Source organism: Triticum aestivum, chromosome 5D (assembly GCF_018294505.1).
Source record: "Triticum aestivum cultivar Chinese Spring chromosome 5D, IWGSC CS RefSeq v2.1, whole genome shotgun sequence".
NCBI classification, from domain to species: Eukaryota; Viridiplantae; Streptophyta; class Magnoliopsida; order Poales; family Poaceae; genus Triticum; species Triticum aestivum.
The window spans coordinates 390,904,994-390,919,497 of NC_057808.1; the positions used below are offsets into that span (position 1 = coordinate 390,904,994).

The 14,504-nt window shown below is 42.1% G+C and overlaps 3 protein-coding genes across 9 annotated transcripts; 2 read left to right on the top strand and 1 right to left on the bottom strand.

Annotated features, from left to right (window-relative positions):
- The first annotated feature begins 3,162 nt into the window (after positions 1-3,162).
- On the top strand, positions 3,163-7,049 carry LOC123122041 (cyclin-C1-1). Of its 2 annotated transcripts, none has more exons than XM_044542171.1 (9): positions 3,163-3,353; positions 3,466-3,572; positions 3,951-3,990; positions 4,682-4,726; positions 5,333-5,454; positions 5,538-5,655; positions 5,764-5,808; positions 6,536-6,683; positions 6,770-7,049. In XM_044542171.1, the coding sequence occupies exons 1-9, from the start codon at positions 3,322-3,324 to the stop codon at positions 6,887-6,889; spliced, it is 777 nt and encodes a 258-aa protein (XP_044398106.1). In that variant the 5' UTR covers positions 3,163-3,321; the 3' UTR covers positions 6,890-7,049. The 2 variants fall into 2 exon arrangements, with proteins under 2 accessions (XP_044398106.1, XP_044398107.1); XM_044542172.1 differs by having other exon boundaries at positions 5,541-5,655.
- A 125-nt stretch (positions 7,050-7,174) lies between these two features.
- On the bottom strand, positions 7,175-10,297 carry LOC123122042 (E3 ubiquitin-protein ligase RNF4). 4 transcript variants are annotated; one of them, XM_044542175.1, is made up of 6 exons: positions 10,159-10,297; positions 9,296-9,535; positions 9,054-9,123; positions 8,472-8,587; positions 7,614-7,854; positions 7,175-7,503 (listed from the first exon to the last, which is right to left on the bottom strand). In XM_044542175.1, the coding sequence occupies exons 2-5, from the start codon at positions 9,503-9,505 to the stop codon at positions 7,615-7,617; spliced, it is 636 nt and encodes a 211-aa protein (XP_044398110.1). In that variant the 5' UTR covers positions 9,506-9,535; positions 10,159-10,297; the 3' UTR covers positions 7,175-7,503; position 7,614. The 4 variants fall into 4 exon arrangements, with proteins under 4 accessions (XP_044398110.1, XP_044398109.1, XP_044398111.1 ...); XM_044542174.1 differs by having other exon boundaries at positions 9,296-9,529; positions 10,150-10,297; XM_044542176.1 differs by having other exon boundaries at positions 8,472-8,560; positions 10,150-10,297.
- Positions 10,298-10,362: 65 nt separating this feature from the next.
- LOC123122040 (uncharacterized) lies at positions 10,363-13,789 on the top strand. Of its 3 annotated transcripts, none has more exons than XR_006460027.1 (5): positions 10,363-10,632; positions 10,735-10,866; positions 12,045-12,446; positions 13,199-13,397; positions 13,499-13,789. XR_006460027.1 is itself a non-coding variant. In XM_044542170.1 (4 exons), the coding sequence occupies exons 1-4, from the start codon at positions 10,484-10,486 to the stop codon at positions 13,335-13,337; spliced, it is 822 nt and encodes a 273-aa protein (XP_044398105.1). In that variant the 5' UTR covers positions 10,363-10,483; the 3' UTR covers positions 13,338-13,473. The 3 variants fall into 3 exon arrangements, 1 of the variants encoding a protein (XP_044398105.1); XR_006460026.1 differs by lacking the exon at positions 13,499-13,789 and adding an exon at positions 13,480-13,498; XM_044542170.1 differs by lacking the exon at positions 13,499-13,789 and having other exon boundaries at positions 13,199-13,473.
- The last annotated feature ends 715 nt before the right edge of the window (positions 13,790-14,504 follow it).

Consider the following 14,504-nt stretch of genomic DNA (forward strand, 5'->3'; position numbering starts at 1 on the left):
CTGTATCCATTTTGTTGAATGCATGACAAATATCTTGGTTATCAGTTGCAAGATTTAAGTAAATATTTTTACATGTGAACCATCATAACGGAAGTATTTAGCTTTAGATATGTCTTACTTTTATATGAAGAACCACTAAATATAATATTAATTTTGTAGGGTTCTCTCATCAGCATGGCTGGTGGCCCTAGGCGAGGGATATATATGGATGATGATGGTCTAATTGAGTATGACATGAGGATCAAGAGAGGCAGGCAAGAAGGAGATGACCTACAGGTGATTGACGGTGCAACAATCTTAAGCCCTTGGGGCACATCGGAGCGGCCGTTCACATTTAACATCTCTGGCGACTGTGGCGGTGCGGTTGCCATAACTTTAGCATATCTTTCCAGCGCGGTTGAGGCCACAGTAGAGGTTCTCATATCGGAAGTGCATAGCAGTTTCCATATGTCTCTCGGATGTTTTACCAGTGGGTGTTATGACGAGATCCGGCTCTTCGATGGCGTTGTTGTCAAGTCTTGTGCCCTGAAGAGGTCTGTGGTTGCCGTAGTGAGGTGGTCTTCCATACGTTTGAAATTCAAGGTATGCGCACCATCATCCGGATCCGAGTCCCAACGTCGTTGTACCTTCAAGGCGAAGACCCATGGGCATAAAACTCGAGAGATAAAGACTGATTTTGCGCTGATCTCGGTGAAGGTGACTTGGGGTCGACGCTCGACGCTGCCTGGTAGCTTTCCTGGCTAAGGTTTGTCCGACCGTAAACGTGTGTCCATGATGAGTGGACCAAGGGATTAACGACGTACATAGGCAGACCCAAGTCGTGAGCTTGTGACAAGCTTGGAGTGTAATCAAACTGTTGTACTATCTACTTACATATTCGGTCCAGCGCAGGTGCCACGGATGCTCCACAGTCCTGCTGTGTTCCACATTTTGTTTCTTCTTTCCACTGTTTTGGCAACACGGATTAGGTAAAAATATATGGAGGATATTTCCCAGCTACATGTTCAGTTCTAATTTGTCAACTATTCATTATGTATGTTGTACATCTAAACTCAGTATGGAAGCCGGTCATGACGAAATTATGATGTTAAAATTGGACTCGAGTTTTTCCTTGTGAAACAATTATATGTAATTATCGCATTTAGCAGTACATGCGTGTGGTGGTTGCACTTTGCCTGGCTTCCAGGGTAGCTGCACTCTATGCTGAGCTTTTGAGTGCGGCGTTTCTGCTCCCGAGCTCATCTGCACCCTCCTGATGAAAAAAATCAAAATAAATACTAAAAAAATCAAAAAATTCCATTTTTTATGTGTGGTAGATAAGTTTATGTGTGAGGTGCGCTCCAAGTTTCAACTCATTTGAACATTTGAGAAACTCTCAGCAAAAAAGACAAATTCGGGGTCTGTAAAAAAAGTGTACTGTTTAGACCTGATTTGTTTTTTTTCCTGGGAGCTTCTCAGTTGTCCAATAAGTTGGAATTTGGAGCGAACCTCACGCATAATATTATCTATCACACCAAAAAATTTGGATTTTTTTAATTTTTTAAGTATTTATTTTGATTTTTTTTCTGACCGGGTGCAGGGCACCGAATTGGGTTTTCGAATTTCTAGGTGATACTTTGCGGTTTAGACCTTTTTTTCCACTCAGGACTGGGGTTGGTATTGATGCCGGGTGGCTTGTGAGTGTATGCATGTTTACACCGGAGTATTTGGAAATGATCCTTTATTCTAAAATTTTGAAGCAGTTTTAGGACATCCTAGCTTTGGAGAAATGCACATGGTGTTTTATTGTGCTTCAGAGTGGGCACTTCCCTAGTTGCTCTATAGGCCATCACTATACACTGAGGTTCGGGGCGAATTTTACTAAAATGAACTCGGGTGCCTGGGTCCCTTGAAGTTTTATAGAAAACAGAAATTTAAAATTTTAGAAAGTTCTTAAGTTTTTCCACAATCACAAATACACTTTCATAGAAAAATGTTGATTTGACGGCTACATAAAATAAGGCAAAAATGTGGATCTAAATAGATGTGGTATTCACCATCATAGACAAAACTATTTTTGTGCAGCCAACAAGTGAAAATATTTATTAACAAAAAGCTACATGTATGTGGATCAGACATAGATGTACATGTCGATTTTTCTCTTTTATCTAAGATTCAAAATATGTTTTTGTTTTTGAAAACTCTGGTACCCGAGACATTAGAGAGCCAAAACGCCTTTCTCGGTTGAGAAGGGCTTTGAAACTGTACACATATGTTGAGAGCGATAAGGAGAAGGGAAACATCCATATTTTTGTGGTGTCTACTTATTGTCTATCTCGGTGGTGTGTTCTTGCGGTCTATTTGGGAGCTATCAAACTCTGATTGTACCAGTATGTTCTTTTTTTTTTTTTTTGCTTTTTCTTGAATTCCATTTTTCTTTCTTTTCTCTTGTTCTTTGTTGTATGTTATTTTATTTTTTATGTCTTCTAAGTTTTCACTTTTATTTTTGTCTTCTCTTTTTTATTTAACTTTTAGTTATATTTTGGACTACAATTTTTTTTCATGTGTATGATAAACAAACGAATCTTTAAGAAACATTCATGATTCTCTAAAAAATGTTGATGTATATATCTCGCAAAAGATAAAAGAAAACGTAGATAAAAACAGTAGAAATATTCATGTTTAGCAAATGAGTACTCATTTATTTATTTATTTTACAAAAATGATTCCCATATTTTTCAAAAAAATTATTCATCAAATAAAATGCACACACATATTTTTTATAAAATATTCATATATTTCGGGACAAATGTTCATGCCTAATAAGAGATGTTCACGACTATATACTCGCAAAAAAAGATGTTCACTACTCTAGAAGAATTGTTCACGTATGAAAAAAGAGAAAGCCCCCAGTCAATTCGACCAAACCATTAGCGATTTGAGAAAATGAAAACTTTGTATCATTGACAGGTTACCCCTGATTCTACATATTAGTGACATGATTTTTTTAGTCGAATTAGTGACATAATTTGCCAAAACAAAAAAGAAAAGCATATTAATTTGTCCAATTGCTCAAAACTGCAGCCCAGGCCGGTCCGCACAACGGCTCTCCGGTGAGTTCTAGCCCAGCACCCCGCTAATAGGGCCCGTAAGTATGGGCACGGCCCCAACGGAACTGCGTACCACCTCGCGAGTCGCAATTTGTCCGAAAAAAAAAACTCGCGAGTCGCAATCCTTCTTTTGCTGTAGCTCGGGTGCCGTGCTCCCCTCTTCTCCGAACTCCGAATTCGCGGAGGCTCCGCCGCTCCGGCCGGCGAGGCTCGCCGGCGTAGCCAGCCAAGGATGGCCGCCAACTTCTGGGCGTCGTCGCACTCGTAAGTCTCCAGCTCCCGGTCTCGATCGATTCTGTCTTGCCCGTGATGCGCGGATTGATTGAAGCATCTAATTTGGCGTGTTGTGTGCGCGCGCTTGATCCGGTGTGAGCAGCAAGCAGCTTCTGGACCCGGAGGACGTGGACGTGGTGCCGGCGGCGGACCGGGAGCGGGGCATCACGACGGAGGAGTTCCGCCTCGTCAAGATCCACATGTCCTCCCGTACGTGAGCTCCTCCCCGTCCCTTGCTCGCAGAGTAGTATTCGTTTAGTTTCTCTGCAGTGTAAATATTCACTGTGACACAAATTTTGAGCAATTCCCTACCGTACCCGTCGAATCAAGAGCGAACAGATCGTACGATGCTCCTTCTAAGTTGCTGATTCAGAAATACAAATTCGTGATCTCCTTGTTTTATAACAGCATTTTTGTGATCTCAAGTTGTGGCAATTGTTTGTGTTCATTAATTGGCAGTTCATACCATCAGCATGGGTCCAGTGCAATTCATTTCCTTCCATTTGCGGCGGCCACAAATTATCACTTTAGAGTTTGCTTGATTTGCAATATTTTGTTCTTACGGAGTAAAGCATTTGTTGGTTTCAGATATATGGCGGTTGGCGCAGCAGGTGAAAGTTAGACAAAGGTTGGACCTTGGATCCATTGCCTGGCCTGCACTTTTGTTTTCAATTCTGTAATGTCATATTTGGACTCTAATGAACCAACAAAACTTATGTTCTGCATTTAGGCTATTTTGGACTTAGCATGCTTTCCTTCTACGCTTAACCAAGGAAATCTCCATAGTGTTTTGCACTTGCCAAGGAAATGAAAACAATGCTTGCGTCTATCTACTACTCCCTCCGTAAATTAATATAAGAATGTTTAGATCACTACTTTAGTGATCTAAACGCTCTTATATTAGTTTACAGAGGGAGTAATAAATATTTTCAGTTACTTTACTGAAGTGGTTACTTCCATATGGACAAGAGTTATACATATTAGCGTACAAAGTACTGACTTATTACAGTATTACGGGAAACACATTCATACTTTCGCTCATCAGGTTTCATCTTCCTTACAATATTTCTGCATAGTTTGTTTGAACTTCAAGATTGATATATAAACTACCTGCTTTCATAAAAAAATATAAAGAATTCGCTGGCTCAGTGGCATTGTTTGTTGTGCTTTATGTGTACTGTTTATTAATCACATGTTTGTTGGGGCTGTTCTTATAAGATTAGAGTTGCCATTTGTCCACTAATACGCAGTACATTTTCCTCTCGGTTTTTCTGGGATTAATTCGTGATGCCAATCATCTTAAATCGTTGCTATTTCAGAGTCATAGCTACTGCCATCACTTACTTCAGGCGTGTCTATACAAGGTATGATTCTCACCTAAGAAGGATACATGGGATATGTAGTTTCTTTCTATTCATCATGAAGAAAGAGTGCCCCACCCCTCTGATCTCTGATTTCTTGCCTAAATTTGACTATCGTTTTAATTAGCTGGAGAAAGGAAACTATGATACTACTTTTTTAGGCTGTAAGGTGCTGTGTTCCCCTAGGATCTAAGATGGTCAACTTACTGGATGTTTCGTATACTATGACTATATGACGTTTTTTGCTGTTTCTTTCTTTGTTCTGACGGGAAATTCAGTGCTTCAGTGAGAACCCTCTAAGATTTCACGCTGCTCCAATCACCCAATCAGAACTCGTGATATTGTAGATATTAATGGTTCTTAACTTGCTTCAATCAGAACTCATGCATATCAGCTAAACCTAGTACTATGCAACTTCTCTGTAACTATAAATTTCAACTGGTAGTGTTCTGAACATCGAGGATCAAACTCCTGTTTTTATACTTGATGTGAGCAAAAGTTGGATATGAAGGTTTATTTCGTTTGCTTGTTTTACATTTCTCCTTAAACCAAATGTAGTACTTTATGTAAGCAGGTATACTTTTGTCCTAATGCTGAATCTTTTTACAGAAAGAGCATGAGTGAGTATGACCCTCGTTTGGTAGCCCCGGCTTGTTTATATTTAGCATCAAAGGTAGAGGAGAGCACAGTGCAAGCAAGGCTTCTCGTCTTCTACATAAAAAAGATGTGTGGTAAGTCTCATGAATCATGATCATACAGGTACACAGTTTACTTGGAAGAGCTGCACTAACGGTTTAGTGGTTCCCCTTGATAGCAGGTTCTGATGATAAGTACCGATTTGAAATTAAGGATATTCTTGAAATGGAAATGAAGCTCCTGGAAGCGCTTGACTATTATTTAGTTGTTTACCACCCTTATCGTCCTCTTTTACAGTATGATTCTGTTTCCTGTGGTATCTTATACGAGTAACAAATGACATTTCAATGGAAGTAGGGAGCCTCTTATAGTCTGTTCCCCTAAGAGAGATTTTCCGTTTGCAGTTTATTGCAGGATGCTGGCGTAACAGACCTGACACAGTTTGCCTGGTAAGCACTGCTTCATGAATGAAACTATGCCGTGTAGCATTAAATTGATTTGTGAATGCTGCTATTCTGGAATTGAACTTCTAGACCTTTATAATTCAACCACAGACGCATTATTATTATTTTTGTGCTTTGTTGACCTTTCTATCTAAGAAAAGCTACAGTAGATATTTAGGGGTTGTTCGGAAACCTCCCAGCTCCTAGAAATCCTGAGAGTTGTGGAGCTGGTAAACCGCCGCTCCACAAATTTCAACTACGACTCCACCTGCTCCGGAAGTGGAGCTCGGGAGCGGAGTACCTCCGAACAGGGCCTTAGATTTTAACCACCAAATGTCACTCAAAGCATCTACCGTAGCTTTTCTTAGACAAATGTTTTTATGACATGAGCATGTTAGTCCCAGAGAAAGCAGACTTGTCTTTTGGTGTCCTTGTTTCAGGATTTCTCCTAATATATATTTTGAGTTTATCAACGGTATTTACATTTGGCATTGATGTTCTGAATATCCTTGATAGAACTGTAGCCTGTAGGATTGTAGGGACATATGATAGAAGTACCTCAGCTGGGTTTTCCTTCTCATTTGATGTATTACAGCACAGTTACTCAGTTAGTCAATAAGGCGATAGCTTTTATCTGGGATCACATGGAAAACAAATACAAGTGAAACGCTTCTATCATGCTTAATCTTCAGCTTGGCATATATCTATTCTGATCGGTCATGGTTACTTGCAGGGGCCTTGTCAATGATACTTACAAAATGGACCTTATTCTCGTACAGCCTCCCTATATGATTGCATTGGCTTGTATATACATTGCCAGTGTTCTTAAAGATAAGGATACAACTTCATGGTTTGAAGAACTTCATGTTGATATGAACATTGTAAGCGCATGTTTGTGAATACTCCCCACCCCCCTTCCCCCTCATAATACCCATCCAATTGATCGAGATTCATTTGCAATACCCAGGTGAAGAATATTTCAATGGAAATACTGGACTTCTACGAAACCTACAAGGTTGACCCCCAAAGGGGTCTCTCTGATGAAAAGATCAGCCCCATAATGAACAAGCTGCCAGCAAAGGCCTAAAGTAGATGTTGTTCTAGTTAATAGTAAATTCTTAGACTAATATTGCAAGTGATCAGAATGAAGAAACCCATGATGATAGGGAATAGTTTTGGATGCGCTTGTAATAGTCTGTGATTCTTGACATTTATAACTGTTGTATTTACAAAACAAAATTACTTCAGTGTGTCTGCTTGTTGGCATGACTGTGAAGTTCCCCTGGGGACAAGATCATCTACGTCCTCAGCCATACCTACCTGGGCAGCTGATAAAATGCCAGGGCAGTCACTTCAGAACATAGCACGGCACTGAACAGAAATACCAAAACGCAGTTACATCGACCAACTATGGAGAAGAAAAGGGTACAAGGCTATTAGCCTAATACATACAACATTTTTAAGTTGCCGCAAACAATATAATGGAAGGCTACAGGCAAATTTGTTAAACCCATTTCAGGCAGAAAGCTATCCACTCTGTTTATCAGGTTAACCCCATTTCAGGCAGAAGGTTATCCAGTCCGGTCATCAGGACGATGAACTCCTACCGACCCATTCCCATACATTCATCTAGGTGATGATGGTACACAATGCTCCCCAGCAGAAGATCCACCATGGTTCTCCCTGGGAGGACTCCTGACCCTGACAATAGATTTCAAAGTCAGAGGTTCAGTTTAACACATCAAACGGACCTGTATCTGATGAAATTGAAGCTCAACAGATTATGGCGTATAGAAACTGAAAGGGCTCACCTTAACGGGAGGTGTTAGGAAGGTAAATGCGATGGAAATTGTTCATCTTCAGGTGCTTCCGGCAGGTAGGACATTTCTTCTGGAACTGGATGGCTTGCTTTATGCAGTTTGTGCAGAAGATGTGGCCGCACATTGTTGTGGCTGGCTCATCCAACTTGTTCCAACACACCGGGCAGGTGAAGATGGGTTCCTTTGGAGCCACATTCAGATGCTCTTTGCTAGTTTTCCCCGCATTTTTTGACTGCCAAGAATGAAAACGCAGGTAGCCAGAGTTTAGCACAAATCACGAGGCAACATGCTAGTAGGAACTGGACGCCGGGATTGAATGTATAGAGCAGCTTTCTTAGATGAAAAATATCCTATAGCGTAAGTTATAAACTACTCCCTCCGTTCTAAAATAAGTGTCTCAACTTTAGTACAAAGTGGACACTTATTTTGGGACGGAGGGGGTATAAAGTAAACATGTTAGTACACTGTACCTACATAACAGACGGCAAAATGCTTCTTGAAATTTAACAATTGCTAAATTTTCAGTGCGACCAAGAGTCTTAACCGTTGGCCAGTCGAGAACAATCTGGACAGGTCTATGTGACATCATCAGAGAACTGCAAGTATGACTTGAACATACAACGAGAAATTCTTTCAACTTAATCAAACATAGTTACACCCTTAGTCCACTAAAAGGGCAACATAATGCCAAACTCTATAGAACAAACAAAGGGGTGCATCGTGCACTAGATGTCAGCTGTTATTCACATAAAGGACAAAGTAGAGAACAACTAATAAGTAATCACTAATCATTCATCAAACTGGACTCAAAGCTAAGAGGATTTAATCCCTTCAAAAAAAATTAAATACCTGTAAGCTGGACCCTTCTCCTGTTTCTGGAGAGATGTCTATTACAGGAGCAACTCTTGGGCGTTTGTTCCTTGTGTTAGGAGAAAGCACTGTTGCATTATCATCATGAGAAACTCCTGATTGAATAAACAATGAGGCAGATAAGGAGGCTTAAATGACAGTGATATATAGTCATACAGCATATTGACAAATACTCCCTCCTTATTTTGGGACGGAAGGAGTATTTTACAACTTCCAGCTGTGGTTTCCAGAGTCAGCATCAATATATATGTATCGCGTTGCAACATGAAGTTATTATATAGGAAATTAGCCACAAAAGAAAGCCACGGGTCCAATTTTCAGCATAGCTTATATATGTCTGTTCCCACTAGAAAGTAAACTTATGTCACATTGTATAATCAGCACTTACGGTCATCTTAGCAGCATGATATAGGTGATTTTTTATAAATTGGATAATTCCAGAAGAATTGATTAGGCAGATGATAATAGAATGATGAAGAATATACCAAACAATTTCCGTAATGTTAGAAGCCAAAATAACTCTACAGAATGCAACATAGTAAGACTAAGTAGCGAATTAACCTTGCCGGGTAGCATGTACATCGAGATCAACTACTGTCACAGGCTGCCTCCTAGGTCTCCGGTTCCTCCTCTGCAAAATGCAAGAAGACTCAATATAAATGCCAGAAATGATGTATCATATTCATGTAATAACCAAGTTATAATACTCTTCCTCAATAGGAAGTACAGAACCTATTTGAAAAGTGAATGTATACACCATGGTCCTTAAACATCACTATGAACTTACTGCCTCGCGAAGTTACCTGAGGAGGCACTTGTGAAGCTGATACGACCTGCACTTCATCCTCGAGGGCTTCCACGTCAATGGGTGAGGTGCGCGCGCCAGCGTTAGAGGTCGATACTCCACGACGGCTGCCCGCCGCTGGGGGGGTTGAGACCAAGTTCACGACGACCTTATCAGCATCTTGTGATTGCCTTCTTGAGGCACGCCGTGTGCCGTTGGCAGTACTCATGCTCCCTTCAGCTCCCGAATCGACCTGAGACTGAAAGAGATGTGATTCAACAGTTACTTGCTTTTACGATAAACTATCTGTCAAGTGCCAACTATCAGCAAGCATTTTACCCTGTGACCATCTTTGCAGTATAAATAAATCAAGGACATCGATGCTCAGATCAAACTTTGGACCATCTCGACAAAGCTACCGAGGACCAACAATGCGAAATCCAACCACTCGTTCGTGACGAAATTTGAACTAAAAAAAGAAGTCCCAACTGGGGCAGTGAACAGAACCACGAGCAGTAACAAAATCGGGGCATAAACCTAACGACTTGCTGAATCCCGCAGCCGGGGACCATCACCATGGAACGATCAAGCCGGAGACCCGTCTGCGAGCTAGAGCACGAAACGAGCAGGACAGCAAGCGCACAGATGCCCCCGATTTCCCAATTCCTAAGGTAGCCGCACCGAATCGACGGCGAATCTGGCTAGAAATGGACGAATTCCGCCTCAGAATCGTCGGGGAAGCCGCGCGGGGACCCAATCGAAGAACAGCTCCCGACCCGCAACTACCTCGCTGGATCGGCGCCTACCGCGGAGGCAAATCCAGCGGAAATCGCCACGAGCAGAGAAGATACGCGCCGAGACAGGGGGACGTACCGCGCTCACCCGACGAAGCGAGCTCGATCGGACGAGCAGAGGAGGCAGCCGCCGCGCCGCGCCGCCGACGAGTGCACTTGATTTTTTTTCCTTCGCTCGGCGCCTCCACCTCCTCCCCTCTCCCTGCCCTGCCTGTTTTGAATGAAAAGGATGCGAAAGGGGGTTGAAGACGAGGTCTCGCGATAAAAAGGCACACACGTCTCTTCCCCATTTGGGCCCCGCCTGTCAGGGCCCGCTATCTTGGCCCACGTCTGTGTGCGGCCTGCCTTTTCTGGGGGCCCGTTTCCAGTGTGACGGGTCGTTGAAATTTTTGGTAGGTTACAGGGAGCGGTCCATGGCGGCTGCGCCGCGAGACCGGCGGCGAAGGGGCCGCGCTCCCGGGGCTGCCTCTGCCGCCGCTGCCGCGGAGGACGACGGGGAGGAGCACCACCTCAACCCCTTCCTCTCGGACGCGGCGCCGACGTCCTCGAGAGTCCAGTTCAGGTGCGTGCTCTCGGCTCCCCTCTTGCGGTTGATCTGTTTGTTGCTTCTGCCGGTGCGCTTGTGGATAGTTCAGCGGGTTGCATTGCATATGTTGTGGAGCAGGAACGTGGCGTCGCGGGCGCGGTGGGTGGAGGAGGCCGGCGCGGCGGAGGTGTTGGACAGCAAGGGGAAGCTCTGGCTGACCACCGGCGTCACACGAGGCGGCAAGCTGTACTACAATGTCGAGGAGATCGGGTACGCTACCTGTTTGATGAAATGCCGCGATACTACAGCATGGTTATTTGCTCTGTGAATATGCTACCGTGGCCGTTGGGGCTTCTTATCAAGCCGTGTGCATGACGTCTTTCGTCTAAGAAATGCGGAGCATGTCCTGGAGTTCTTTTTTCTTTACGGGCAAACAGTAGGGGAATCCGGTATAAATTTTCATTAAAAAGAAGAGTAAACGGAATTTACATACGTATTTTACATTGGGGTTGAGATGGCCCCCAACAGAACAGAAAAAAAAGGGAGAGGAGCCTATACTGATAAAAAGAACAAAATGGAAACTAGAGAAAACCGAGGGTTTAAGAAATAGAAGCAATCCAAGCTTTCAGTGGCTCCACTTCCACTGTTTTAACTCTAAATGTGATGAGGTTCAGGTCACTAATCAATCTTCTGCGCCAACCAACAAGTGAAGCAGGCTTTTTTTTTAATCAAAAATCCAATCATTACGCTGCTTCCAAATGTTCCATAAGGCAGATGAAACTATTTCCATGAAGCAAGGGCCACTGATGTTAAAAAACAGATGTTCTCTAGACTCTCTGACACTGACTTGACATAGAGCACAATTCACCCCAGACTCAATCGTCCAGTGTCTTCTATCTATCACGTCTCTTGTATTAAGCCGGTCCACAGTTAATAGCCACATGAAAACCTTCTGTTTTGGCAAACATTTACTTTTCCAAATAAGTTCAAACAGCGGGCAACCTGGAGACAGCTGAACATCAACTTATAATATCCCGCAGAAGACTAGGTTCCAGACTGGGAGGATTTAAACGTTCTTGAGCAGGAGAGCTTCATTTTTGACTTCCAGACTAATAACCCCAAGCCCCCTTTACTTTTCGGACGGCAAACCATGTGCCAAGCTGCCAGCGAATTAGGATGTTCAGTAATGTCATCTTTTTGCCAAAGACACGATCCTAATCTTGTCCACATGTGTAATAGCAGTCTTTTGAATTCGGATCATGCACATAAAGAATGTCCTGGAGTCCTCATGCTTGAATCAATATGATTGTGCTTGTTTAACCCAACGGTGTGCACTAATTACACTATGCAGCACTCAAACGTTCATTGGATGCATTGCATGGCATGCCTTTTGTTTTCAAATACTTTGACTTTCAAGTTGAGGTGTGTTGGCTGACCAAACTATGCAGGTTTTTGGCAGAAAGAGGGGCATTGATTTTTCTCGATGATGAGGGTGGGACAATAGGAATGGAAGAAATCTATGGAAAGATTGCAGGAGGAAAATACGGGTGCTCCTGGGATGCCTTCCAGGCTTACAAACACTTGAAGTTGCTTGGCTACATTATTGGACGCTATGCTGTCCCCTGGACAATGAAGAATAACCCTACTTGTGAAACCACTGATTCCCTGGAGCGTATGCCTGACACTGACCAGAGCTTCAATAGAGCCGACGGTGTCCACAACGGCATCACGAAATTACTCAAAGAAATGCACATAGATGGGTTACATCCATCCTTCGAAGTGTATCTACCAAATAGCAAATTCAGAAAGTCATCCCCTGGAGCCCCTTGTTTCCTCCTATCTATGCTAAGGTAATGTTTCTTTTCTCACATGCATTTGTGCTTATAAACTAGTGCATTTTCATCTTAAAGTAGTTCACAAGGTTTGTTTAAAATGGCAGTGTAGGATAACAAGGTTTTCTACAAGAGTGCATAAATTGTTCATTGTGTATTTGATATGATTTTAATCTCTTCTGGTTTGAAATGGATGTTCTGAAACTTCTGCACATTTAGGCATCACGATTTATCTATCAGGTGTTATTGGCTGTCTTTCTGTGCACATGGATATCTCTCTTTTGTGTTGTTAATGTATTGTATGCACATAGATTTAATACTTTGCTTTGTTATCACAGTGGTTATAATGATTGAGCTAATGTATATAATTTAAGCTTAGTATCCAAGCTGATAGGATATTTGTGGTGTCCAATCGGATTTTTACTTACTAAGTTACGTCTTGCAATCGAACTGTGCAATCAATCATGATTTCTTGTATTTATATGCTTATCATATTACCATCAGTCCCACTTATCACGGGTTCTCATTTTCGTGACAAACTTTTTCCCAACAGAATAACTAGTGATTCTAAGCATGTAGTGGTAATGAAACACGTGAAGCCACAAATTTGCAGAACCGGAACATCATAAAAGTTATAGAAGTAGGCAAGGAGACACGAAAAAATGCCATGTATATATGAATTTGGGCTTAGCAGTTTGTGGTTGGATGCATATGATCTCTTGAATGATATTTCTTTCCATCATAGCTCTTGTTTATTCAATTTGGTGCAGAGACAAACCACCATCAAGGGATGAACTGGAAACTATCGAAAGCAAGTGTGACGGCATTCCTCTTAAATTTTGTCAAGTTGATAATGGACGCGTCAGCTTTCTCTCCTTCGACAAAGTTCGACTTCCTAGTTTGCCCTGACAGATAGCAGCGGAAATGGTTGTTATTTTTCACTTATTCTGAACTTCTGATCTTGTAAAGGTATTACCTCAATCTGCATTAGGATGTATACTCAGTGCCATGAATGACAGCCTAAAACAACCCCATGAATCAGTTAGTTCAGAATGGCTTGTCTTTTTCAGCAGCAAATTGATGAATCGTTTCAATGGACAACAAGCGTTTCTGTCGTGCTAAAACATCGGCTTGTCTGCCCTCTTCTCGGGACCGATAAAGTTGCCAGATAGATCTTCAGGTAAAAAAAGAAGGGTCTGCAGGGATCTGTGGAATCGTATCCACTTCCACTATTTGCTCTCCTTGTTTACTGTTTACAACTGATGATGTTGTTTGGGCTGGTGCAACATCACCTTTGGGTTTTCTGACTTCAGGGATAATGCTTTGATATTTTTTCATAGGGACTAGGTACTTTTTGGTGTGTTTCTAATTATTAAGTTGCTTGCTAATGTCTCTCTGTTCGATGACACCAGAGAAGAGTTCGTACAAAAAATGACACTAGAGAACAATAGGCCGTTGCCACTGAGGAGAGCGTCATTTCGTTGCACAAGAGTTGATGTGACAATTAATCACCGTTTGGCCCCTGCCGAATCGTTGTTGCGATGATTTTCCAGTTTACCGGCAATGAAGGTGATGCTCGAACTTCAGTTCGACAACTACTCAGTGGCATGTAGGGATTGTTCTAGTATCCACACTTTTGGGACTGAGGGAAATAATCGAGTGTGTTTTATCTTTAAAGTGGGGTGCGCCGCAGATAAGTCGTTTTGTAGCTCAGGCGTCATGGAGGCCTTTTTGGAAAATTCAAAAATCGAAAAATTAATTGTCTTGTTTGCATACGTATAAAAGTCCAAGATGATATACTTTAACATGTGAGCTACACAATAAAACATGTGTTACATGCACTGTTCACTATTAAAATGCACAAGTTTTCTTATGAAATACTCCCTCGGTCCCATGATGTAAGACGTTTTCTGACACTACACTACAACATTTTCTGACACTACACTACAAGTGTCAAAAAACGTCTTACATTATGGGACAAAGGGTGTATATACTTGCCATTGTTATTTATTTAAATCTTGATATGAAATGTTATTGTATGAATCACTATGTGCGCGGCGAACCCTCAGACGACCC

What these genes read in the sequence shown, in the direction of transcription:
- LOC123122041 (XM_044542171.1), top strand. Translation starts at nt 3,322, where the DNA reads ATGGCCGCCAACTTCTGGGCGTCGTCGCACTC. An exon ending in CTACATAAAAAAGATGTGTG is followed by an intron (nt 5,455 to 5,537) that starts GTAAGTCTCATG and finishes TCCCCTTGATAG; the next exon opens with CAGGTTCTGATGATAAGTAC. An exon ending in TTCATGTTGATATGAACATT is followed by an intron (nt 6,684 to 6,769) that starts GTAAGCGCATGT and finishes TGCAATACCCAG; the next exon opens with GTGAAGAATATTTCAATGGA.
- LOC123122042 (XM_044542175.1), bottom strand. Translation starts at nt 9,505, where the DNA reads ATGAGTACTGCCAACGGCACACGGCGTGCCTCAAGAAGGCAATCACAA. An exon ending in CTTCACAAGTGCCTCCTCAG is followed by an intron (nt 9,124 to 9,295) that starts GTAACTTCGCGA and finishes TGCATTTTGCAG; the next exon opens with AGGAGGAACCGGAGACCTAG. An exon ending in TGTACATGCTACCCGGCAAG is followed by an intron (nt 8,588 to 9,053) that starts GTTAATTCGCTA and finishes TTATTCAATCAG; the next exon opens with GAGTTTCTCATGATGATAAT.
- LOC123122040 (XM_044542170.1), top strand. Translation starts at nt 10,484, where the DNA reads ATGGCGGCTGCGCCGCGAGACCGGCGGCGAAGGGGCCGCGCTCCCGGG. An exon ending in TCCTCGAGAGTCCAGTTCAG is followed by an intron (nt 10,633 to 10,734) that starts GTGCGTGCTCTC and finishes GTTGTGGAGCAG; the next exon opens with GAACGTGGCGTCGCGGGCGC. An exon ending in TTCCTCCTATCTATGCTAAG is followed by an intron (nt 12,447 to 13,198) that starts GTAATGTTTCTT and finishes AATTTGGTGCAG; the next exon opens with AGACAAACCACCATCAAGGG.